Source organism: Solanum lycopersicum, chromosome 1 (genome assembly GCF_036512215.1).
Source record: "Solanum lycopersicum chromosome 1, SLM_r2.1".
NCBI lineage: Eukaryota > Viridiplantae > Streptophyta > Magnoliopsida > Solanales > Solanaceae > Solanum > Solanum lycopersicum.
This window is the reverse complement of record NC_090800.1, coordinates 12,575,515-12,595,250: the sequence shown is the minus strand read 5'-3', so window position 1 is coordinate 12,595,250 and position 19,736 is coordinate 12,575,515. Positions and strand designations below refer to the sequence as shown.

Sequence of the window (19,736 nt, the reverse complement as noted above, 5' to 3'; positions counted from 1 at the left end):
GACATCTTTCACTTTTTGCGATTCAAAAATGATATATGTCTTATTAATAAAAAGAACTAACATATACCTTTTTATTACACGGATGAACCAAACATACCCTTTTCGACAAACAGAAGCACAAAAACACAATTTTGGTCTATTCTTGACTTGTTTTATTAAACTAAAACCCATAAAAATTATATGTGATATTATTAGCAAAGTCCAGGGGTATATTTAACTCTTCTCATGAACTTTTTCTGCCTTCATTTTCTTACTGACTAATTTGCATTTATTCTTTTTTTATCACATTTACTTGTTTACTAGTTCGTGAACACGTGCGTTGCACGTGTCTTTCATGTGAATTTTTATTGATGCCTTAAAACAATTAAATATTAGTAGGTGTCCATTAGTCAATTAAAAAGCACATAACAATATTTCATGACAAATCAATGATAAAATCAATAACATGCGTTTAACTGAAACACATTATGTTGTACAAACTCATAAAGAAGAAATATATATATATATATATATATATATATATATATATATATATATAAAATTGACGATTATATATATACACATATACATATGTATGGTAAACAAAACCTTCTGGGTAGCCAAGGTAACATTCACAAGTATTTTTGAGTTCACCAGAATTGAAAATTCTAAGTCTAGCACCAGCATCGCCATGTCTACGACAGGTGCATGCACACACAACCTTAACGTAGTCAGCTCCTCCATGAGACACACTCATATTGTGTCACTCCTCTTAGATTAACATATCGCCTCACCGCTACTGTTAATATTCACTTAGTCAAAAACAAAAAATATTTTGTATAAAGATCAAAATTTTATGAAAATACTATAAGAGAAAAAAAATTAAAGAAGCGATATGAAAAGGTGAGTATTAATTTTTTGATGTCGATATATAGAATTGATTATGCAGGGAAATTGTTGGTAAAGGGATAATAGAGGAGAAAAAGAGAGGAAAAGGGGTAATTAAAATATTTTTATAGAGAAAAATCACCTGAGGCATAAAGTAGATTTAAGAGATCTGGTGTTGGGTGGGTGACCGATTACTCAAATCGTGTAGGTACGGGGGATTTTTAGTTTCAATTTAGTACATGAATGGATCTGAATAAACCTTACATCTAGAACAAGAACCAGGTTCTTGTAATTTTGTCGTAACACAATAAAACAAAGATTTATCGTGACAACCTTCCTAACTCAAGGAAGGGAAAAACCACACCGAAGTTTTATATTAATTCAAGATTTACAAATCAGTTAATCAATGAGTCTAACTCTAAACTTCTACCTTTTTCGATTAACTATAATCGAAAACTCTCCACTCAACAAGAAGTCAAACTCGCTTCTTGTTTACAAAAGCTTTCAACTCTTCTTAACTCTGACCATCTAAGAAGTCAAATCCACTTCTTGTTTACTATTCTCTCAAGACTCAACTCCCAAGAAGTCAAACCCACTTCTTGTTACAAATCTAGGAATTATTACAACTCAATAATAAACCTAGAACAAATCAACAAAGACTAATAACCCTAGACTTTAATTGATCAAACTTCAATATCCAATAGTTTTGGGTAGAACAGGTTTCGTCAACTTGTTTCTTATTTTGCTTTGATGAAGGTGAACCTGGTCCTTGCGTTTCTGCCTGCATTTTTTCTCCAGAAAATACTGCTCTCAAGATGATATATTTTGTGAATATGCAATTCTTATAGTTCTGGATTTGCTGGAAAAAATATCTCAATTTTTGTGATTGCAAAGACATTTTTTCCCTTCAACTTCTTGATCCTTTTATAGATTTGATTTGCCTTCAACTTCTACAAGGAGAGGAATTACAAATCCTTTTTCTTCTTGAACTTGTCTATATTTACTTCTTTCCTTATTTGACTTGAATTGTAATTTCTTTATTTCTTTCCTTCTTTGTCTTGGATTGCTACTTTTTTATTTCTTTTCTTCTTTGACTTGAATTGCTACTTTTTTATTTCTTTCCTTCTTTTCCTATGTGTACAATTCTTCACGTTTTCTTCTTTGCCTCAATACTTTTTCTTCTTCGCCGCAATCTCTCATAATTGTACACATACAACACCATGCCTTCACTTTATCAATCATCAAAACTACTTTATTTGTTCTACTACTTCCCAACATTTTTTCCCTTTTTGATGATGATAACCAATGATTTGTTACACATCAAGACTCTTTATTAGTGATCAAAACTTCAATTCTTTGTCATCCATCAAACTACAAACTTCATGTTTTCTCATTCCCCAACAATTTCCCCCTTTTTGATGATGACAAACTATGGATATGTGTATCCACATTATATAATTTCCCCCTTTTGGTATCATTGAAAACCAATAACCAAAGAACTCGAATAATATTCAATGAGTGCAATATCATTTTTAACTCATAGCCACTTGGGCAACACTTTCAAGTACACTTCTGCTAACAAAATGGTTAGTTAATCTGAGGATATTAGTCCTCTTAAACTCATACACAATTAAGATCTTCAATGAGAAACGAAATAAACAAATATGTACCAGTTTATGCCCTTAATCAAAAACGTATAATATCATGAGTATGAGACAGACATAAGCACATCAAAGAGTCAAAAGAGTCTAAAATTTGAGGATAAGGATTTGGACAAAGATTACTAAAGTGAGGAAGAAAGGAATGTTTACTGCCATTTGATAATTTTTTTCAGTATGCCCATTGTGCACCAGCGTTTTCTTAGAATGTGAAATTTCATCAAGAGAAACATGAGATACATCATTACCTTTTTTTTAACTCTACTCTGTAACATTTTCATTCCTGCGTGATTTTCTTTCTTTTTTTCTTTTATTTTTATAGCCTTTTTCTTGATAACAACTTTGAAGGAGTACCAACTACCAGTAAGAGATTGATCACATTTGGTGCACAAAGAGATGTGTTTATCAATAATGAAAGCAAGCAACAATTTATTTCTGTGAGAATTGTTCCCCCTGAGAGATAGACAAGTTATACACTTGGAATGGATGAAATATCAATTTGGAGTTTGTGAACCTGGTTCAGATGTGGGTGGTAAAGCAAGGTTCCCCCTAAATTAAAGCATGAGTGACTTCAATACTGAGATTTTCATCATTAGAGCAGTTTGAGATTGAACGATGCTTATTGTCAAAGAGGGTTCTTGGTGATCTTTATGAAATTTGAATTTTTGATGATCGACCAGGTTCATTAGTGCTTATGTTTGACCCAAACTCAGGAAATTAATGCATTGAAAAAGGATGGTACATACCTGAGTATTACAGAGAAACCAGATTCCCTTTTTTTATGTTTCTTCATGATTTACTTAATGGTGTTAGCAAAGAGAAGAGATAACATCCGCAGACTTTCTAAACATTGTTTGAGATGTGATTTGAGTGTGTACCTGTTGCACTACGAGGTTGAGTTAGCAGATATTCATTGTATAATCACTCAAGCATAAGATTATTCGTTTACTAGACAATTATTAAAGGAAATCGTGATAATGCATCAACTTGTTTCGATAAGACCATGTTTTGACTGATTTTTCTCAAGTTTTTCATATTCAAGGCCTTCATGAGAATGTTGCATCATCATATTCTCCAAGATCAAACGAATCTCAAGCTGTCATAGAGAACCAACCCTTGTCAATTTTTAATACCTTCCAATGAACAAAAAGGACCATGTTCACACAACAAAGTTCCCCCTAAAGGTGTAGCATACTCTTACTGTCCCGATTGCTCTATTATTCCCCCAATATCCAGAACCATAAATTAGTAGTAATTCATGTTGCAGTTGCATCAAAGATTGTTAAATGTGAACCAGGTTCATATACAATGTTCCCTAAATTTGCATCATTAAAGATGTTTGATATCATGTCACTTTCTTCAACTTTTTTTTGTCCCTTTCATTTTTATCATCCTTTTCAAGGAATAAACTGCCTCTTTGAAAATCAAAGAGCGAGAGGAAATTTTCTACCATGTTTAGCACATGTTTGGAGCATGCACTATTTATGTACCAAGTTGGCCTTTTCCCTCTCACCTTCACTTGAAACACTAGTCAAAGATTAGTCTTGCGAACCCAGATTAGCTTGGGCCCCTTTATGTGGGTAAAAGGATGAATAAGATTTCTTCTAGCCCATAAAGGTAAATAAGAAAACCTTTTATTTGGAGCATTTTTATTTCGAACCAGGTTCTTAGCTGTATGAGTCTTTTCTTTTTTGGTGAACTTAACATTTTTCTGAAAAGCCTCAAATAAAGCTTTACATTGATTCTTTAAATGACCTGAGTTTCCACAATGAGTGCATAAACTTTTATACATGTGAATAGTGTGTGACACAAGATTATTCTGTTTTTCAAAACCTATCCCACTTCGACTAGTGGTTTGCCTTTCTTGAATCTAAATTAAAATTTCAGAGGACCTGGTCCATCTAAGATTTTTTTCCAGATCCAGTTTGGTATGATCAACATTTTCTTGTAGCAACCTATTCCTTTCTGTTAAAGCTTGACATTTTATGGTTAACAATTTTATTTTTTCTTCTAGAGCTAATTGAAGTTCACTAGCAGAGTTTTTGCCCTTGTGACTTAACTCTGAGATTTTAATCTGTTCTTTTAATTTATTTTGAAGAAAGTGATTGTGTTTCTCAAGATTGTCATTGACTTCTCTTAAAGATGCATAGCTTTCCATCACTTGTTCTCTTTCAGAATTGACAGACTGATATGCATCTATAAGAGTACTCAATAAGGACTCTAGTTCCCTTTTAGAATACGATTCAATATTTACTTTGATGTGATGAAAACTTACCTTGCTTTGTTTGTCATCTTCTTCATCATTTTCAGAATCTGTTTCAGCAATGAGTGCAAGAAAATCATATTTATTTGATTGTTCTATTGCAAGTAGTGACTGATTTTCGAACCCTCCATCCTCAAATTCTTCTTCAGATAAGTCCCCCATAGTGGCAAAAGCTCTTCTCGTTGAAAGATCCGCTTCTTGATTGGTCATTCTTCTGTTTGTGGGAATGTACTTATCATTCTTGATTTCCTTTTCTTTTTCTGAACTATTCCTCTTTTTCTCTAGAGCATTTAATGGACAAAACTTAACAAAGTGATCCGAGCTTCCACACTTGTGACATACTTGATCTATTGGATTTTCACTGATTTTTTTAGAGTTCCTTTTGTGGTACACCTGTCCCTTTTTTAACATTCTTGAGAACCTTTTGGTCATTAACACAATGTTTTCGTCCTCAAAATTTTCTGGTGTTGTGCTTGTAAGAACCAGGTTCTTCTCTTTTCTTTTGCCTCCAATTTCTTTTTCTTATTTTTTCTTGAGTTCATAGGTCATGAGATTTCCAATGAGTTCATCCATAGCTAACTTATCTAGATCACGGGCTTCAGTAATGGCTTCTACTTTACTTTCCGAAGATTCTGGAAGAACACTCAAAAGTTTTCTGACTGCTTTCCCATTGGGAATTATTTCACCTAGTGAGTAGATTTCATTAATGATAGCAGTGAACCTGGTATGCATCTCTTGGATTGTTTCACCTTTTGTCATTCGAAACAGTTTGTATTGTCTGTTGAAGTTATCTATTTTAGACTTCTTTACCTGAGTTGTTCCTTCATGCGCAGTTTGCAAAGTTTCTCATATTGCTTTAGCATCTTGACATGATGATATTCGATTGTATTCATCTGGACCTATTCCGCATATCAAGATCTTTTTTGCTTTAGCATTGTTTTGAATTGCAAGTTTATCTGTAGCATTCCATTCTTTCCTATCATTTGGTACTTGAGTGGTTCCATCAATTCCATTCTTCATGGGTATGGTTGGACCGTCCAACACGACTACCCATAGGTCTTGATTTTCTCCTAGTAAATAATCCATCATGCGATTCTTCCACTATCCATAATACTTTCCATTAAACAGTGGTGGGTGAGTTTGTGAAGCTCCTTCCTGTGGTTTAGGTGGTGCAGCCATTGATCCTTTTCAAGATGTTAGTCTTTTAATGAAAAGACCCGCTCTGATACCAATTGAAGAAACCTTACATCTAGAACAAGAACCAGGTTCTTGTAATTTTGTCGTAACACAATAAAACAAAGATTTATCGTGGAAACCTTCCTAACTCAAGGAAGAAAAAAACCATACCGAAGTTTTATATTAATTCAAGATTTACAACTCAGTTAATCAATGAATCTAACTCTAAACTTCTACCCTTTTCGATTAACTATAATCGAAAACTCTCCACTCAACAATAAGTCAAACTCGCTTCTTGTTTACAAAAGCTTTCAACTCTTCTTAACTCTAACCACCCAAGAAGTCAAACCCGCTACTTGTTTACTATTCTCTCAAGACTCAACTCCCAAGAAGTCAAACCCACTTCTTGTTACAAATCTAGGAATTATTACAACTCAACAATAAACCTAGAACAAATCAACAAAGACTAATAACCCTAGACTTTAATTGATCAAACTTCAATATCCAATAGTTTTGAGTAGAACAGGTTTCGTCAACCTGGTCCTTATTTTGCTGTGATGAAGGTGAACCTTGTCCTTGCGTTTCTGCCTGCATTTTTTCTCCAGAAAATACTGCTCTCAAGATGATATATTTTGTGAATATGCAATTCCTATAGTTCTGGCTTTACTGGAAAAATTCTCTCAATTTTTGTGATTGCAAAGACATTTTTTTTCCTTCAACTTCTTGATCCTTTTATAGATTTGATTTGCCTTCAACTTATACAAGGAAAGGAATTACAAATCCTTTTCCTTCTTGAACTTTTCTATATTTACTTCTTTCCTTATTTGACTTGACTTGTAATTTCTTTATTTCTTTCCTTCTTTGGCTTGGATTGCTACTTTTTTATTTCTTTCCTTCTTTGACTTGAATTGCTACTTTTTTATTTCTTTCCTTCTTTTCCTATGTGTACAATTCTGCACCTTTTCTTCTTTTCCTCAATGCTTTTTCTTCTTCGCCGCAATCTCTCATAATTGTACATATACGACACCATGCCTTCACTTTATCAATCATCAAAACTACTTCATTTGTTCTACTACTTCCCAACAGGATCCATTCTGATATATTTTTACATATCTAGAAATGGAAAAAAAGTGTGATACATCATTTAGATTTTGCGATTAAGAAATGATATATCTACAGTTGATAAAGTTACTAACACATACCTTTTTATTACAAGATGACCCAAATAAACCCTTTTCGGTAAATAGAAGTGGAAAAAAAAGATTTTGATTTATTCTTGACTTGTTTTATTAAACGAAAGCCCATAAAAATTGTATGTGATCCTATTAGCAAAGTGCTAGGGTATATTTAATACTTCTCACATATGATTTTTTTCTGCCTTCATTAACCTTGTGACTAATTTATATTTATGATTCTTCTTTATTACATTTATTTGTTTACTAGTTTCTGTACACGCGCGTTGCATGTGGGTTTTATGTGAATTTTTATTGATTATATAAAACAATTAAATATTAATAAGGATACCATTAGTTAAATTTAAAAAGCACATAACAACATTTCATGATAAGTCGATGAAAAATCAGCAACATGAGTTTAACACAAACCACATTATATTGTACAAATGCACATGAAGGAATATATATTAAATTGAAGATATTAAATATATATGTGTATATATATATATATATATATAAACTTTCAGGGCAGCCAGGTTAACAGTCATAAGCAATTTTGAGTTCAACAGAATTGAAAAATATAAGTCTAGCATAAGCATCACCATGTCACACACAACCTCCACGTAGTCATCTCTTTTCTGTAACACACTCATATCGCGTAACTCCACTTTGCTGAACATATCATCTTACCGCTTCTATTACTATTCACTCAGTCACAAACCAAATAATATTTTATATAAAGATTACATTTTTATTTTAAAAAATTGTGATTCTTTTAAACCTATAAAAACTATATGTGATTCTTTTAACAAAATATAGGGGTATATTTAATCCTTCTCACTTATGAACTTTTCCGGGCTTCTTCAACTTAGTGGCTAATTTGCATATATTATTCGTTATGATCACATTTATTTGTTTACTAGTTTCTAGACACATGTGTTTCATGTGAATTTTTATTGTTGCGTTAAAACAATTAAATATTAATAAGGATATCATTAGTCAAATTTAAAAAGCACATAACAACATTTCATGATAAGTCGATGATAAATCAATAACATACGTTTAACACAAACACATTACATTGGACAAAAGCACAAAGAAGGAGCATATATATATGTATATATATATATATATATATATATATATAATAGTAATAATAATAATGATAATAATAATAATAATAATAATAAAACTTTCAGGGCAGCCAGGGTAACATTCACAAGCAATTTTGAGTTCACCAGAATTGAAAAATATAAGTCTAGCATAAGCATCACCATGTCACACACAACCTCCGCGTAGTCATCTCTTTCCTGCAACACACTCATATCGCGCAACTCCTCTTCGTTGAGCATATCGCCTCACCGCTTCTCTTACTATTCACTCAGTCAAAAACCAAATAATATTTTATATAAAGATTACATTTTTATTAAAATACTATAAGAGAACAAAAAAAAAAGGTGAAGCGATCAGAAAAGATGAGTATTTATTTTGTGATACCTATTTATAGAATTGATTGTACGGGGAATTCATTATGAGATAGTGAAGAGATAAAAATTGAGGGGAAGTTGGACAAATGAGGTATTTATATAGAGAAAAATCACCTGAGGCAGAAAGCAGATTTAAGAGATTCGGTGTTGGGGGTGGGTGGTGGATTGGGGGCGTATTACACAAAGCATGTAGGTAAGGGGGAATTTTTGGTTTCAATTGTCACATGAATGGATCCATTGTGTCATATATTTACATATCTAGAAATGCGAAAAAAGGTCGATACGTCTTTAAGTTTTTGCGATTTAGAAATAATATATCTCTAGTTAAAAGAAAGACTAACATTACCTTTTTATTACACGGATGAACCAAATATACCCTTTTCGGCCAATAGAACTGAAAAAATAATTTTAATCTTTTTTTACTTGTTTTATTAAACTTAAACTCATAACAGTATATGTGATCCTTTTAGCAACGTTCAAGGGTATATTTAATCGTTCTCACATATGACCTTTTTCTTCCTTCATTATCTTAGTGACTAATTTGCATTATTATTCTTTATGACCATATTTATTTATTTACTAGTTTCTGGACACGTGCGTGTGTTTTATGTGAATTTGTATTGATGCGTTAAAACAATTTAATATTAGTAAGTATACCATTAGTAAAATTTAAAGAGCACATACCAATATTTCATGATAAGTCAATGATAAAATCAACAACACAAACATATTATATTGTACAAATGCACAAAGAAGAATATCTATATCTATATCTTTATTATTTTAAAAGCATCAAATTATAAGATAAATGTTAAATTACTATAATGCCCTGAACTAAAAAATCCACCGCTCTCTTTTCCAGCCCTACCACCTAGAACAGTAAACCCTTTCGCGAAAAGTTGTGTCTACAAACACTCACATTCTGAACAGACGCCAATAAGATCTCATTGCAATTTATGTTTTTTATCCTTTAAAACCATTCAGCGAAAATGACTTTGTCTCAGCCAACATCCGATTTCAGAAAAAGAAGAACAGGTATGTCTTATTACATCCGGATCGCCAAACTTCTGCCTTACTATAACAAACCTTCCCATTCACTCTATTTATCGTTTTTCCATTATGTGCAGACAATTCTCACCAACCATGATTTTTTTCTAGCAAAATTTGGCACTCACATTCACATTGATACGTTGTTCCTTACAATTCATCAATGTAATTGAAAACTCGCAAATATTATTTACATTTTTTAGTCTGTAACATATTTGAGTTGAACTGCTGCCTGCAAATTAAAGTGTACTGGACACTCATTAACGTTGGTCCTTCCCCTTGAGCGACCAAATTTAAGGACTGCTATTTGTTCAAAGGGATAAAATAACACCCTGTCGTTACAACCACGTTATTTTCCCTATATAGCATACAAATGTAATTATGTTTGCAACAATTCGAACCGGTGATTCACTTACGTCCATTTCAACATTGATAATACTCAATCCCTTTTTACTGTTAATACAATTATACAAATCCTATAATATAATATCTGTTTCATATGACATTTTCTAATACATATTAAAATTTTGTGCTCTTTACCTGTGATAAACTTTGGTGAGACTTTTCAAGAAATTCATACTTTTTTTTTTGCTGAACTTTACTAGAATTCAGTATGCAACGGATGTACTGCCAAATCTATATATGTTTTCTCACCTATATTAGATCAAAATAAAACAAACTACGTATATTCTTCAACATTACTCCTTTTTTATACACATTATTATGTTTAAAACACCTTCTGATAATGAACTTTCAAAATGACAAACATCTCAATACTTCTCTGTTTAACTAAACTTTGTACCAACTTCTCGTGTTATTTATTTTTATGCAAAATTTGTAGCTTTAGTTAGTGGCATCCACACATGAATGGACACTTCTTCTGTCTGATTTAACCCCTTGAAAATAACAGAATAGATGCCTAACATGGTAAGTAAAAAATCATAAAACTTTGTATAAATTAACCTAAATAACTTTCCGCCCGACTCCGTTCACATAAATCTACCATTTCCTCATATTTTATGATAAAATTTGTATAGTTAATTCACTATGCTCACGCCTAGATATCGCATTTTGGTCTATTTTGGTTGTTAGTTTCTTTCCGAGAACACAATAAACAATAGAACATTGTACTTGGACAACCTTTGGTTTATGTAATAGTACAACTATTGTTGTATTATCTTAATTTGGTTAACCAGTTATGATTAGTTTGCTTATTGACAAGTTTGGTTGCAGTTATTATACACCATCATAGATGTTTGGTGTCATTTGACTTGTAAATTCTGTATTCTGGTGCACTTATTTGCAGCTTTACTGCACTCATTGCTACCTTATTTTAAGTAAAAGAAATATGGTGTACATGGGCACATATTTAAGAGAAAAAATCAAGTGCATTAAGCGTACTGAAATGCAAAATCTTGTGCCTTTGAGTGAATTCTGGAAGACTCATTGATGCGGCAAAAAACATTTGTTTTTAGACCAAGAGAAACACATGAAAGAGCTGCTGTACAAAATTAGGCTATGGGGTTTACCAACAAAAGCATGGATGTCATGAGTATTTTCTTTAGCTTCAGTTTTGATGAGTGCTTTTGATTGGGAATAGTCTTTACACGTAATGAGAATATCTGTTAAGAGCAACATATCAATGACTAAAATAAAGTAGCTGCAATACATTAATGGCTATTTTGGTTATTTTCTTGAACAAATTATCAAGAAAGTGTAAGGATTGTGGCTGAGTTAATTCTCTTGTATGAAGGAATGCTTATCAAACTGAAAACTTGGGGCATGTGTTCTGCTATTCACATCGAGGTTCCTGAATTGTTTGTGACTAGTGGAGTATATTTTGATGGTTGATTGAACTAATTGTCCTCAACCTTATATACTATCAAACTTGGAGGTATAAAACTGGCTTTTATATTCCACAGATTCCTATTTGAATGATAATGACTATCTCAAGAAACCCCGCCTCAAACCCGCACAAGTTGCCAACTATTACATATGGCATGGCGAGTAATAAAGCATTGACACAGATAGATATCAGATAGATGAATGTTTTCTCTAATGAAGTGTTTGATGTGGAGTTAGAGGCATATATTTATGCAGAGTTATCTACTATGCATAATTCAACTTATATATTGTATTAGCAAAAATCATGAATCAATTTTCTAAGATATAAAACTTGACAAGATGTTCACAAGAGATCACACACATATCCCGTAAGTATGTTATAAATTAAAGAGGGTCATTTTATATGAGCAAAATTCGCGATTTAGCTTTCCAAAGATACAAAACTTGATAAAATATGTTCATTCATATAAAAATTATTATGAGGTTAAATTAAAAAACTAGCATTTAAAAATGGATATTGGAAAGTTGGCTTTGTTAAAGTACAATGATTTTGTATTACTGTTGTTATTATTATTATTGGGCAAATAATTAACTGCACATACTTATCGAGATCAGAACTGTATTTTGATAATATTTAAATTATTTTAGCAAAATATAAATTACGTATACACGTGTGAAGAAATTAGTCATAGCTATTTGAACACTCTAATGCTCCATACATTGAAAGTTGATCATCTCCTTTAAGTTCTTTCTCTAATCTTCCGCACACATAAATTTGACTCGAATTTACATATCAGTTTTTGGCCTTATATTATTCATATAGTTAAAAGCAGTATAACTAGTTATTTTATTTTATAATAGCCATGTATACCATTTTTTTAAAACAACTAAATTAATTACCATTGAGCTTTGCTATGATGATAAATTTAAAAAGGGCAACTTTCACATATAGCAAATAAAAAATTCATATTTGTATGCTATAGCAAAGTTTGCATAATTGCGCTTCATAACAAACTTAGAAACTGTACATATACAGTTGAAGCAAATTGTATAAAACGAAGAGGATAAAACAAGAAAGAGAAAGACATTTGGGCAGAGAACTGTACAAAAACGAAGTATATAAAATGAATTGTATTATTATAAGTGTGTAGAACGATTATATACAATTTGAATTTGTAGAAAATGAGAAAGAGAGAAAGACAAAAGAGACTTGATAAGGAATATACAATTGAATCGAACTGTATAAAACGAGAAAGAGAGAAATTAGATACAATTTGAAAATTGTATAAAACAAGAAAGAAATAAAGGCAAAAGAAGCTGGAGAGGAGAGTATTTTTATTGTATAATTATAAGTGTATAGGACGAAAATATATGTACTTGCATGTTTATATACATTTTTTCTCACGCTTTATACAAACAGAAACACAATTTATACATTTTGCTTCTGTTTGTATGAGTGAGAAAGGCGAGGGTGGCGAGCGAGACCTGGGAGAGTCACGAGGAGATCTGGAAGAGGGGAGAGAGGGAAACAAAAATATATGTATTTATATAATTTTTTCTGCTTTATACAATTAGAATCAATTTTTGTACACTTGTGTTTGTATAAAAAAGAGAGTAAGCGAGAGATTGGAGGAGAGTGGCAAATGCGATAATTGGGAGAGAGGGCGCCTGACAATTTATTGCAAACTTTTGCTATGAAGCACAATTAAATCAAATCCTAGCTACTCTATTTATTTTAGGTTATTAGTTTACTATTACATACAATTTTTCCAAATATGTATTCTCACATGACTAACTATATGTTGCACTCCACATATGTATTCTTACATGACTAACTATAGATTGCACTTTTTTTCAAAAAATAAAATAATTATACGTTCCGCTTTTGAAAGAGATTTCTATATCAACAATTATACCGTTGATTATGATCAACTCAAATGAATGAAAGAAATAGAAGAATTATTTGAGAAAAGTTTCATCACATGCTATACGGAAAAAAAAGATACATAAATAACAACTCTAGCTAAACTAAGAATATTCCATACACATGTATAGACAATATGAATTTTTCAGCGGCAGACATGTCAAAGACATGATGATCAACATGACAATTTAAAATATTATATTAAAAGCATACAATTTTAACATTGAGGGTTGTGACATTTTTAAAGATTTATAACTATTCCGATTAATTTGAACCTTTTTGAATGGTTTTGACTTTTTTATAGGGTTACAATTTTTATAAATAGTTGTGACTTGTCTAATGGGTTATGACATTTTCAAAGAGTAATGACTTTTTCATTGAGCTGTGATTGTTTTGAACAGTTTTGACTTATGTAAAGGGGTGCAACACTTTTTTAAATAAGGCCTAATAAACATTTTTTCATACACTATCATTTGTTGACTATAAAAGAGGATTTCTCAAAATTTTAAATTACAAATTTTGAAATGTTTTTCATTCTTACTCTTCTAACATCAAATTTATTATATCCTCTACATTTTATATTATATTGTATTTATTTATTTATATTGTATTATGTTATATTAAAAGAAGACACAATTTCACATTGAATAATTGCGACTTTGCCAAAGGGTTATGAGTTTTATGATAGGAAACAATAAGCATATATGATAACACTCCTAAGATGAATGTTAAATGAATATAATACCTAAGTAAAAACATCCAATTTAATATATTTTTAATATTATATTATATTCTATTATATTAAAGAAAGAACTCCAACAATTCAATAATAATTAAGTAATGTACGATGAAAAACATTTAGTACTACTAATAAGAAAGTTTACATCCACAATGAATATGAATTTTAACATTCACAATATTTTGAGTTCACCAAAATTGAAAATGAGAGAGAAAAGTTACCTGAGGCAGAAAGCAGATTTAAGAGATCTGGTGTTAGGGTTGGGGGTGGGGGGTGGGGGTTGGGAGCGTATTACACAAAACATGTAGGTAAGGGGGGAATTTTTGTGGATCCATTGTTACATATATTGACGTATCTAGAAATGGAAAAAAAGTCTAATTATATCCTTCAATTTTTGCGATTCAGAATAGATATATCTTTAGTTAATAAAGTGACTAACATATAACTTTTTATTACAAGGATAACCCAAATATACCCTTATCGGAAAATAGAAGTGAAAAAATTATTTTGATCTATTCTTGACTTGTTTTATTAAACTAAAACCCATAAAAAGTATATGTCATCATTTTAGCAAAATCCACGATATATTTAATCCTTCTCACATATGAACTTTTGCTTCCTCAATTAACTTAGAGACTGATTTGCATGTATTATTCTTTATGATCACATTTATTTGTGTACTAGTTTCTGGACACGTGAGTTGCACGTGTGTTTCATGTGAATTTTTATTGATTCGTTAAAGCAATTAAATATTAATAAGGGTACCATTAGTCAAATTTAAAAAGCACATAAAAATATTTTATGATAAGTCGATAATAAAATCAACAACATGTGTTTAACACAAACACATTATATTGTACAAACACATAAAGAAGGAATATATATATATATATATATATATATATATATATATATATATATATATATATATATATATATATATATATTAAATTGACGATTAGATATACATATGTATGGTATTGAAAACCTTTTAGGACAGATAGGATAACATTCTTAAACAATTTTGAGTTCACCAGAATTGAAAAATATAAGTCTAGCATCAACATCACTATGTCACAGAACATCTACGTAGTCATCTCCTCTTTGCAACACACTCATATCGTGTAACTCCTCTTCGCTGAATATATCTCCTCACGGCTTCTCTTATTATTCACTCAATCAAACACCAAATGAGATTTTAGATAAAGATCACATTTTAATAAAGTACTATAAAAGAACAGAAAAAAAGGAGAAGTGATCAGAAAAGATGATTATTAATTTTGTGATACTTATGAATAGAATTTATTTTACGGGGAAGTTATTGTGAGAGAGTGAAGAGATGAGAAATTGAAAGGAAGATGGACATATGATTTATTTTATAGAGAAAAATCACATGAGGCAGAAAGTTGATTTAATAGATCTGGTGTTAGGGGTGGGTGGTGGGTTGGAGCGTATTACACAAAGCATGTAGGTAGGGGTGATTTTTTTTTGTTTCAATTTAGTACATAAATGGATCCATTTTTTCATATATTGACGTATCTAAAAATGGAAAAAAAAGTTGCGATTCAAAAATAATATATCTCTAGTTAATAAAATGACTAACATATACCTTTTTGTTACAAGAATAACCCAAATATGCCCTTTTTGAAAAATAGAAGTGAAAAAAATGATTTTGATCTGTAACACCCCATAATCAAAATGGGCGAAAATCAGATTTTCTGAAAATATTGCATGTCCAATTGACGGTAACCATCGTCCCATCTACGGCCCGTACTGCTGGTTTGTAGATTGTCACTACAGCCCTCCCAAAATTCAGCTCAGCAAAATTGACTAAGTCTCGACCCATGGACGGACCGAAGGTCCATAGATCAGACTACGGTCCATCGATGGTGTCCATGGATTGAGACTCTTACTACCCAGTCTCTGACACAAACGACGGATAACCAGCACGGACCGTCGTTCAATCTACGGTCCGTAGGTATGACCATAGGTGAAAGTAACTGACACTTAGGGGGAAATGTAGTTGGGTTAGCTTCAAATAATCATAAATCTTAAAAAATGAATATGTGTTCCATTACACACTAAAAGAAAGATAATTGAATTAGCATTCCATAACAACCGACCTTGCTAAAATCAGACCTTCGAGTAAAACGTTATGCCCGTTTTAGTAAAGGACTGTCGAAAAGACCAACCTACAGACCCAAACAACGTCCGTCGATACGACGACATGTTAGTTCAGGTCGGCATTTGGTCCGACAACTATTAACTCAGGGGTCTTTTAGTATTTTCCTACTACATTTAAACCCTAAGATACATCGTTTTGACCCTATATCATTATATTTTAGTCAGTTTTAGCCTAGAAACATAACTAAAACTTACCTAAGTCAAAATCATTAATCAAAACTTAGAAAATTAGAAGCAAGAGAGGAGAAAAAAAGTAAAAAACCCTAGTTCAAGAACGCAACAACGTTCTAGCAGTTCCAACCCCGAAATCTAAATATTTCTCCATGAATTTTATATGAGGTATGTGGAATTTCACTAATGGGTTCCTTACACCCATTAGGTCCCGAGTTTTCAGTCACATTCTTGATTCCCATATTATTATTAGACTTAGGGTTTCTACAACTTCAATAGAATTTTATAAATTAATTAGTTATACGTTCCAAATTAGATATCCATGTTATTATTCAATTTATCGCATGAATTTCAGAACCTTAGCTATGTATTTCTTTAGCTCTTAAATTACACATGCTAGGTTTGATATTTCAGTCACTTCAGATATACATGCGTTAGTTATAAATGCATAATTACTAGATTAATTGTTCCATTCTCAGTTTGCATGTCAAGTTTTTAGCTGTCCAGTATTTACAAAAAACTCAGTAATAATTAGTTGATTACATAATTAAATGTGAGTAGTATAATACCGAGTTAGACTAGGGTTCAACGTACCCAATAGTTACTAGCCAAGTAGGTTGTAAGTCCCCTTTTGTGGGCATCGGTTTAGTGATCACGCCAGCATGCATTTATACCTCTAGCAGGGTATATTGGGTCCTCTTGATGGGGTGTATACATCAGATTCCACATTTAGCTCGTGTGATTTTATTAACTGTTATTAGTATCTCCCATAAATTAGTCAGATTCTTCTGTATTAACCATTTATCAGTATATCCAACATTCAATTTTCAGCATGTTATAAATTGATCATTGCATTTAGTTATTTAAAAATTCAAAATCTATATCATGTTCAGATTATGTACTTGATTTTGTGTTTGTTTAGTTATGTATTATTTCAGCTTTACTCTATCCTACATCCTCAGTACCTTCAAGTACTGAAGCATACGTGTGCTACATCTTCTCTTGATGTAGGTTCAGGTTCTCAGTATTCATATCATGCCTAAATCAGTTCCCATCTCCAGTTCAACAAATTCAGTGGTGAGTTCTAATTCTCCGAGAACAATTGTCATGAGTTCATTTCAGTCTTTTAGTCATTTAGTTTCAGTTCTTGCTAGACTTAGTTGGGGCTTGTCCCAACATTTCTAGTTAGTTAGAGGCTTATTTCAGACATAGTTAGTTTCAGATTAATATTGAGTTAATAATTACCTCGTATTAAACTCATTGTTTTTAAATATTTCAGCTATAGTGTATGGATATTCCCATTTTTTTAATTTAAAGAATGATTTATCTTTCGCATTCAGTTTATTAACTTTAGTATGTTCATGATCATGCCAGCAGGGTTATCTTGGGATCACTTATGGTCCTAGGTTCCGTGTCCACATCTCGGGGGTGGCTCGGGGCATGAACAAACTTGGTATTAGAGCACTAGGTTTAAGTGTCCTAGGATGTCTGAAAAGCCGCACTAAGTAGAGTCCTTCTTATGGGTGTGAAGTGCACGACATCTAATGTGAGGGAGGCTACCAAGTGTTCTAGGAAAACTTCAATTTCTTGTTTCTCTTATCGTGCGTAAGGTATGATCTTATTCCACTCTAACTTGACGTTCTATGTTTCAGATCATGCCTCCTCGTAGAGCAAACACTAGGAATGCAAATGCAGCTCCTCTAGTCCCAGATCAGGAAGTCTCCAGTGTTGAGTTTAGGAATGCCATATAGATATTGCCTTAGAGTATGACCAACCAAAACAATCGGGTTTATGCTCCTGTGAATGCAAATGGTGGATCAGCAGTAGCAAGGGTCCTTGACTTTGTCAGGATGAATCTGCCAAAGTTATTAGGATCACAAACTAATGTGGATCCTCAGAATTTCTTGGATGAGATCAAGAATATCTTTGAGGTAATGTAAGTCAGTGGGAGTGATCGGGTTGAGTTGGCATCATACTAGTTGAAGGATGTTGTTCATATCTGGTACACTCACTGGAAGGAAAATAGTGGTACAGATGTAGCTCATATCACTTAGGATTGCTTTAGTGAGAACTTTTTGGATAGGTTTCTCCCAATAGAGTTGAGAGAAGCAAGGCTCAGGAATTTATGAATTAGAGGGAAAGGAAACATGAAGGTCCAAGAGTAAGGGCTCAAGTTTAACCAACTCTCCAGGTATGCTCCTCAGATGGTTGCTGACTACAGGGCTCAGATATATAATTTATTGTATGGAGTGTAATATTTAGTGAAAACTGAGTGCAGAAATGCTATGTTACTGGAAGATATGAACATCTATAGGCTTATGAATCATGCTCAGCAGGTTGAGGGTGATAAGCTTAGGGAACAGGCCAAGGAGAATAAGAAGGCTAGTGCTGGGAACTATGACTATTTTTAACAAAAATCGGGTGGTGGAAATCGCTCACAGAGTTATACAGCCCCTTTGACAGCTAGTGTTCCATCATCCAAGAACAAGTATGACCAGATGGTTAGAGCACCATTCCCTATGTCTCAGGGATGTCTTTCAGGCACCAAGACTTACTCCACTTTACCTAACATTGGTAAGAACCATCCGGGCGAGTTTCTCGCAGAAAAAGAAGGATGCTTTGGGTACGATCAGTCTAGTCACAGGTTGAGGGATTGTCCTTCTAGACAGGGTCAAGGAGTTGGTAGTGGTAGAGCTCAGTTTACAACTTCATCAGCACCAGAAAGTCGTCTGACTCAGCAGGGGAACTCATCTAGTACAGGTGGTGGTCAGTGCCAGAATAGGTTGTATGTTGTTCAGGCTCGCCAGGATCTGGAAGGTTCTCTTGATGTAGTCACTGGAACATTATGAGTCTTTGGCCTTGATGTTTATGCATTGTTAGATCTTGGGGCTACTCTTTCTTTTGTAACTCCTTACATAGCATTCCAATTCATTGTTAGTCCAGAAAATCTCTAAGAACCTTTCTCAGTCTCCACTCCATTCGGTAACCCATTTATAGCTAGACGGGTATACAACACTTGTCTTGTCACAATCTCTCAGAAAGTCACCTTAGCATATCTTGTAGAGTTAGAAATGGTAGACTTCAATGTAACTCGAGGCATGGATTCGTTACATTCCTATTATGCATCAGTCGATGTAGAACTAGGATTGTTCGTATTAAGTTTCCAGACAAACCAATCTTAAAGTGGAAGTGTAGTACCT

At 32.6% G+C, this 19,736-nt stretch overlaps 1 protein-coding gene across 1 annotated transcript; it reads left to right on the top strand.

Annotated features, from left to right (window-relative positions):
• The first annotated feature begins 18,302 nt into the window (after nt 1–18,302).
• LOC138340782 (uncharacterized) lies at nt 18,303–19,385 on the top strand. The gene is made up of 3 exons (XM_069293003.1): nt 18,303–18,472; nt 18,815–18,917; nt 18,978–19,385. The coding sequence occupies exons 1-3, from the start codon at nt 18,303–18,305 to the stop codon at nt 19,383–19,385; spliced, it is 681 nt and encodes a 226-aa protein (XP_069149104.1).
• The last annotated feature ends 351 nt before the right edge of the window (nt 19,386–19,736 follow it).

What these genes read in the sequence shown, in the direction of transcription:
- LOC138340782 (XM_069293003.1), top strand. Translation starts at nt 18,303, where the DNA reads ATGACCAACCAAAACAATCGGGTTTATGCTCCTGTGAATGCAAATGGT. An exon ending in AAGAATATCTTTGAGGTAAT is followed by an intron (nt 18,473 to 18,814) that starts GTAAGTCAGTGG and finishes AACTGAGTGCAG; the next exon opens with AAATGCTATGTTACTGGAAG. An exon ending in AGGCCAAGGAGAATAAGAAG is followed by an intron (nt 18,918 to 18,977) that starts GCTAGTGCTGGG and finishes AATCGCTCACAG; the next exon opens with AGTTATACAGCCCCTTTGAC.